At 23.6% G+C, this 8,562-nt stretch overlaps 1 protein-coding gene across 1 annotated transcript in view; it reads right to left on the reverse strand.

Moving 5' to 3' along the window:
- The window catches only part of LOC100201218 (syntaxin-binding protein 5), a 91,312-nt gene that overhangs the window by 82,605 nt on the left and 145 nt on the right, over positions 1 to 8,562 (reverse strand). Inside the window, exons 1-2 of the mRNA XM_065792017.1 lie at positions 8,531 to 8,562; positions 583 to 680 (exon numbers count right to left, since the gene is read on the reverse strand). The exon at positions 8,531 to 8,562 is cut by the window's right edge and continues 145 nt beyond it. Coding sequence (XP_065648089.1) covers positions 583 to 680; positions 8,531 to 8,562 — 130 coding nt within the window. The remainder of the gene's footprint in view (positions 1 to 582; positions 681 to 8,530) is intronic.

The raw sequence follows: 8,562 nt of genomic DNA on the forward strand, positions 1-8,562 counted from the left end.
TTTTAAAAAAGCCATTTTTTTTTAATTATTTTTTCATGCCGAACCCATAATACATAGACCAGTTACAAACATTTCCAATTGTTAACAAATTAAAAAGGAAAAAACAGCAAAACTTTAATCAGACATTTCATAATAAAGATAATAAGATGTGATAACAAATAATAATAAAAATAATAAAACAATTATACGATAATAAGTTAACAAAGTTATAAAAACTTGAAAACGATGAAAATAAAATTTTTCTTATATTTGGAATTCGAAAATATAGCAAGCTAAAATTTGAGCTATTTTTCAAAAATCATAACTCATAAACAAAGGTTATGATTATAGTTATTAAAGAATATATTGCACTACTCAATCTATTATATTGCAATATATTGCATATAGAACATATTATATTGCAACATTTTGCATGTAGAACATATTGAAACTAAAACTAAAAATATTTTCTCTATAGTATTTTTATTTTACTACATAAATTTTCAGAAAAAGGTTAAAAAACTTTCAGACCATAAACTACAGAGGGACATTTTATTTTTTTAATACTTTATTGTTTGCTAGATTAAGGCATCGAAAAGATACATTCTTATTGCACCTGTAGCTGTGCCAATAGCTAATAGTTTTTGAACATGATCCAAAGCAATGCATGTTGCATGATAAGGTAATCCATATCTTCCTACCTGAAAAAAAAAATTGATAACATAAAAAGTTTTTTATTCTTTTATTATTTCTAATTATAAAAAAAAATAACCTCTGTTATATCTTTTAAAAAAATGTTATAAATATAAAAATTATAACATCTTCACGTCAATATTATTATTGTTTTTTTTTCATTTTATTATGTACTTATTTTATACGTTTTGAAAAAATGACCAGCTGATTCTGTAATTACATTTGCTGGAATAAAATTTTATAAAAAAAAAAAAATTTAATAAACATGTGTTTTATTAGGATTTCTTTTAGTTGGATCTGTGTTGCTAGGTGATAATCAAGTCTAAATTTATCTTCACTTCTGCATGCAAACTTTTAAAATTTGGAAAAACCTAAATTTCAATACTCATATTAGAATATTATGCTTAATATTTTCAATCTGTTAATTTTTTTTGGGTTGAAAAAGATCTTAGTTAGTAGTTGACACTGTTAAAATTTAGTAAACAGCATTTTATTAGGATCTAGTGGGCTCACTTTTGCGTTACAAAAGTAAACCTACTAAATCCTAATAAATGCTGTTAAGGCATAATTTAAAAGAAATACATGAATAAAATAATCTAGTACAAATAACATATCAATAACACTTTATATAAAGTGTATATATATATATATATATATATATATATATATATATATATATATATATATATATATATTATATTATATTATATTATATTATATATATTAGGGATGTTCAGAAGAAAAATATATATATTAGGGATGTTTAGGAAAAAAAATTTTAGAATTTGAAAAACAAAATTATATGTTCTTAACTTATAACTACAATATTTGTAATTTTATAATTAGCAATATAAAACATAAATTAAGATTTGAAGATTAAGAATGTGTTGTATATATCATTTAAGTGAAATTAAACTATATATAAAATATAGCAAATATTTCAATAACATATTAAGTATTTTTCCAGCTTTTATAATATTTACAAATATATTCTTGGTTATTTAGATTAATGATAATGATAAATACTAAACTTTTGATAAATATGTATAATGGAAACGAAAAGTGCGAATTTGAAAACAAATTTAAGTTAAGATCTAATAAAAAAAGAAGTTGTTTGTTATTAAAGCAGCTAAACCAGAATCTACAAGTAATTTCTAGTTTGTAAGAAACTTGAACAATTTAATGTATATTATTTATTTAAGATAGAGAGTGATCTAAATTATTTCAATAAAATATAATGAACAAAAACAATTATGCATTTAGACATTCAACTTTCAACAGGCATGGATATTCTACAACATCTAGCATACCTGCAATCTATACTGCCTAAAACCACCAAAAAAATTAGTTTGGTTACGTGCTCCCTTCGTAAAATTTTTGAAAGTAACTGCTAAGGTTAAGAAACCCTGGATAAAAGCAGGGTTTGAAGTTGTTAGTGACACTTAACTATTCAAAAATCCTATTAAACTTGACAAGCAGTATTTTAATTTAAAAAAAAAAAAGAGGCTCTCCTAAAGATTTAACAAATCAGAAAAATTTCGAGAATTACTTAAAAAAGGTTTTTTGGGTAGGCAAGCCAGATTTGAAGAACATTATAAGGACCGACAAAAAAAGATCTGACAAGGATAAGCTCGAAGACTTGATGTTTTTAGAAGATCAGGAAGGAGAAAGAAAGTTTATTCTTGGGACAGAGGATAAGAAATTTAGTAGAAAGGTAAAACTTAAAAGTTAAAAGTATTAAGTGATATTTTGTTTTAAACAGGCTGGCAGTTCTTGTGAATGTTGAGGGTGAGATGCACCTACTAGTTGTTCCTCCATTAACTTCCTCTTCTGGTAATATATACAAGTATTATGAACCTACTAAAGGAATATAAACTTAAATCAAAAGTAGGAGGTCTTTGTTTTGATACAACTGCAAGCAATACCAGGATGAAAAATGGTTCATAAAGATATCCAACAATTTAAATAAATATCTTTTAAAATTAGTATGCAGGCATCACATAATAGAATTAAGGATGGTGCATTTTTGGAAACATACAGCAAATGAGTTGACTACAAGACCAGAAAAGTTATTGCTTCAAAAATTTAAAAGCCTATTTGAACATCCTTATTTTAGTTATGCCCCAAGTGATCGGTGCAAGTTTAACTGGAAGGAGATAAGTGGTAGTATAAGTGAAAAGGCTGCTGAAGATTCTATGAACTTTTGCAAAGCATATATAGAGAGAAAGGGATAGCAGGAGAAGATAAACATGAAGACAGAAAACAGCTGGCTGAATTAGTTGTGACTGGCAATTTACTATCTGAAAATGTAGCTTTTGTTTTATCAACTTGACTTTGTTCAAAAAAATAACTCAAATCTCAAAAAAGAAATGAAGCTCATTGTGGAGTTTATGGTCTGTTTTTATGCCAAGTGGTATTTAGAATCGAGTAATGTGTCAAAAGCCCCCAACTTAGATATTAAAGCTATCCATCAGATGCATCAATCTAGAAATATTTGTTGGAATCCAAAAGCAGTTGATGCTGTGCTTAATTCACTTTACAAGCACATTGGTACTTGAACTTAATTATGATTTTTCCAAAATGCAAAGAGTGGTTTTTGAAGACAAATAATAAATTGTAGTCATAACTTAATGAGTATTTTATTTTTTCTGAATAAAATATTACAAATAATAAGTGTACATAAAATATAAGTAATTCTATTCTTATTTTTTGAATTTATACATTTGCAAACTCTGATATGAATCTAAATAATAAAATTTGAATTTAATTGTTAAGAAGGTTATAAAAACAACATCATGTCATGTAATAAATATTTTTTATCCAATTTAAAATGTAAATTATACTGCTTTGAGAAGAAAGAAAAAAACCATACTTTTTTAATCAAAAATACAGGTATTTATCTAAACCCTAAAAAACATTTATTATACATATTTATGCTAGTCTTGTCCTCAAGACACTTAAAGTAATCTGTTTTTGGTCATTTTTAAGTCCTTTTTTTCCAAGCATGTGCTTTGGAGGCAAGGAAAGAGTGGTTCAATGGTGCTGAAATTTTTTGTGAGTAAGTTTAAACATATTTACTTCAAATCTAGACAGCTTGGTTTTTCAAATTCTAAAATTTATTTTTTTCTGAATAATATATATATATATATATATATATATATATATATATATATATATATATATATATATATATATATATACATATTAAAAATACAGAACCACCAATATGCCCCTCGACAAAATGGCATCAATTTAGATGAGGGACAATATGTGTCAAAAAAATTAATCCATCCCATTAACATAAAATAGAACTGCCATTTTAAAAATGAAATATAAACAAAAACAAACAAAAAACTTGCCATAACAATCCAGCGAAAATTTCTTTAAAAAAATAAATTTAGTATCAAGAGAAATTCGTATTTATTGATGTTATTAAAATAATTATTTACATACTCTCATACATGATATAAACACTCACAAATATATAATATATATATATATATATATATATATATATATATATATATATATATATATGTGCGTGTGTGTATATATATATGTGTGTATATATATATGTGTATATATATACATATGCATATATATATATATATACATATATATATATACAGATATATATATATATATATATATATATATATATATATATATATATATATATATATATATATATATATATATATATATATATATATATATATATATATACAGATATATATATATATATTTTAGTAAAAACACTTATCTAATTTTTATCTTCGACAGCTTGTTTCTCCATCAGCAAGCTTCCTGATGAACCTACTGATGGAGAAATAAGCTGTCAAAGATAAAAATTAGATAAGTGTTTTTACTGATTTATTATTGCTCTGTTCTTCAAGAACATCTTTAACAATACACTATATACAAGTATTTAAATTGGGCGGTGCCCAAATATGCTATTGAAATTAGTCTAGAATAGCTAATATATAATATATATATATATATATATATATATATATATATATATATATATATATATATATATATATATATATATTATATATTAGCTATTCTAGACTAATTTCAATAGCATATTTTGGCACCGCCCAATTTAAAAATTGAGGACCTTTTCTAAGTTTTTTATGTTTTTACAGCAAATAGTATTTTTCACAAAAAAAAATGCTGGAACGAGGTGGTACCATCCAAATTTTTTTCTTAGAATAGACTCTGATAAAATATATATATATATATATATATATATATATATATATATATATATATATATATATATATATATATATATATATAGTATATATATATATATATATATATATATATATATATATATATATATATATATATGTATATATATATATATATATATATATATATAAATATATATATATATATATGTGTGTGTATATATATATATATATATATATATATTATTTTTAAAAATAACACGATGTTTTTTTATTCTTGACATGTTTCGTAAAATTTTATTTACATTTTCAAAAGATTATTTTACAATAATAAAAAACTCTGAAATATATATTAAAAAATAGAAGTCTTTACAGAGAAATATTAACGGACAAAAAATTATACATAATAAACCAATATATTTATTACAAAATAACTCGGTAAATAACCAATAAAAATAGCCAACTGTCAAAAAAAAATATATATATATATATATAAATAAACTGACAGTAAAATTAAATAGATAAGTTTATAGTATAATGTAAAGCTTGTTTATTAAGTGAGGGACTTTCCCACTCAATGTGGAGGGCTTCTTTTATCTTTAATTTGTGTTTGTTTGGGGCATTATCCAAAATCTCAAAAGAATCACAGTTAGCTAAATTTTTGCAATTAAGAGATAAATTTAAGTGTTTAAATATATGAGATTGTTTATCACTTTTAAGGTGCTCATTTATTCTAGTTGCCAAGTGTCTGGAGGTTTCTCCAATATAACTGGCATTACAGCCAGCGCAAGAAAATTTATAGACAACATGAGATTTAAGCAGTTTAGGAAGTGACTCTTTTAAGCAAAAACAATCTTGTATTTTATTAGTAGTGAAAATTAATTTTATTAGAATATCCTTGCAATATTTATGAACAATTTTTGAAATTTTCCTTATAGTGTAATTAGAGTACATTCCAATGTATGGAAGTTTAAAGTATCTTATATTTAAGCTATTAACAATGTTAGACACAGATGGGTTCATTTTCTTATCAATATAGGATTTAATTTCATAGTCAATAATTTTTTGTGGAAATTTATTATTTTGTAGAACTAATGATAGATTCTTAATATCTTTATCAAAACCAAACCAAGAATTATTAATTTTAAATGTACGATCAATCAAACACCGAACAAGTCCAAATTTGTAGCAAGAGGGAATAAAACTAAAAAAGTTTTGTAAAAGACCTGTATGCGTTTTTTTGTGATAAACTGAAGTCGTAAACGAGTTGGATTTTTTAATAAGTACATCTAAAAAAGCAATCTGGTTATCTTGTTCTTTTTCCATAGTAAATTTCAGATTTTTATGTTGTTTATTGAGGTGTTTGAAAAATTCTTGAGCTTCATATTCAGAATTAAAAATAGCAATTATGTCATCGACATACCGTTTATAAAAAAATGGTGCTGTAAAAGAGCAGTTATTGACAGTTATTTTGGAGAAACCTCCAGACACTTGGCAACTAGAATAAATGAGCACCTTAAAAGTGATAAACAATCTCATATATTTAAACACTTAAATTTATCTCTTAATTGCAAAAATTTGGCTAACTGTGATTCTTTTGAGATTTTGGATAATGCCCCAAACAAACACAAATTAAAGATAAAAGAAGCCCTCCACATTGAGTGGGAAAGTCCCTCACTTAATAAACAAGCTTTACATTATACTATAAACTTATCTATTTAATTTTACTGTCAGTTTATTTATATATATATATATTTTTTTTTTTGACAGTTGGTTATTTTTATTGGTTATTTACCGAGTTATTTTGTAATAAATATATTGGTTTATTATGTATAACTTTTTGTCCGTTAATATTTCTCTGTAAAGACTTCTATTTTTTAATATATATTTCAGAGTTTTTTATTATTGTAAAATAATCTTTTGAAAATGTAAATAAAATTTTACGAAACATGTCAAGAATAAAAAAACATCGTGTTATTTTTAAAAATAATATATATATATATATATATATATATATATATATATATATATATATATATATATATATATATATACATATATATATATATATATATATATATATATATATATATATATATATATATATATATATATATATATATATATATTTATATAAACAGCGAGGAAAATCAGAAATCAAAGGCGAGCAGTTAATTCAACTAGCTAGACATGGAATTGATAGTCAATTTTTTTTTCAATCAAGTTTACAACGTTAAAGAAGAAAAATGATTGCACATTTTGTATCTCTTGTTATTAAAACCATTTTAAAAACAGCTTATGCTATTTAGTTAATATTAATGTTATTAACTCTCCTGCACAGTTTTAGGTGCCCCACGAAGACCTAACTGTCTTGCCACAGAGCACCAGAGTAGAGCATTTAACTGAAAATCTATGTCTCTTTCCTTATCGATGATGCAAATTATGACCAGAGCTTGCATTGGGTCTCTTTTTTTAAAGCAAGCACTCTAACCACTGCAATACGGCTATTTAAAGTACTCTAACTACTGCACCAGAGCAGCTAATGCAGATTATTTTTAAAAGATTCTTAACATACTTTCATTATCTTTTCATTATCAATTATCTTATTATATAATAAGCAACTTAATGCTCATTCATACCTGTTTGACACAGAACTCATGACAGCTATTAGAGTTGAGTTAATGGAGAGAAAAAACCCTTAAACACATTTTTATAAGAAAATGTGAATGAAAACGTAACTATATCTAATTTATGCAAATTTAAAATTATGTAAATGTTAAAGTTTATTCAAAGTTTTACAGTTTTATTCTTGATTTATAGCATTTATTTTTTGTTATGAAAATAAATAATTGTAGGATAAATTTATATATTGAATTTGCCTAATAAAAAGTGTTTAATAACCTGTAGGTAGTTTAACTTGATGACCGAATTAGTTAGCTTGCTACACTACTGCTGATAAGGTTGGTGAATCAAGAAAGTTAAAATCTTCTGCTTGTTTATGAATTTATGAATTATCCAATTTTTTTAAATACATATAAAATACATTTTAAAATAAATATAATTTTATAGATATTATTTACATATCTATATCTATAAATAAAATTACTCTATTCACCTGCCTAATAAACGAGTGGGTAGGGGTCTTAATTAATGGGAGAGACCAACTTTTAAAAAAGCTTAACATTTCTAAAAGTATAAAAACACTGGGCGAAATTTGTTATGCATTTGTGATCTATAATAGAAATACTAATGTTATAAATTTTTTTATGTAACTAGTCTGCGGATTTAACACGCATTAAAGAGACAATTTTCTATTTTAAAGAAAAAGATTTTACATTCAAACTCTTATTTTCTTCAAAATCAATAAATGGGGAGAAGAACCTAAAAAGCACCATATAGCCAGGAAAAAAATATACGATTTCTAAATTTTCAATAAGAAATTATGTTTAATAAACATTAATCGTTAACGCAAAAGATTTTCAAGAATATTATTTTAACCACTTAATTAAAATATATAAACTAAATCAACAATTTAAAGAACAAGTATATAAATCATAGGTGTAGCATAAAATAATAAATAAATAAAATGCTAATAAAAAATAAATTTAATTAAATGTAATTAAAAAAAACTATTTTTAAAAATTAAAAAATCTCTTAACCTTAGCAAGAATGAAGTCTTCCGCAGTTAACT

Source organism: Hydra vulgaris, chromosome 03, assembly GCF_038396675.1.
Source record: "Hydra vulgaris chromosome 03, alternate assembly HydraT2T_AEP".
Classification (NCBI taxonomy): Eukaryota; Metazoa; Cnidaria; class Hydrozoa; order Anthoathecata; family Hydridae; genus Hydra; species Hydra vulgaris.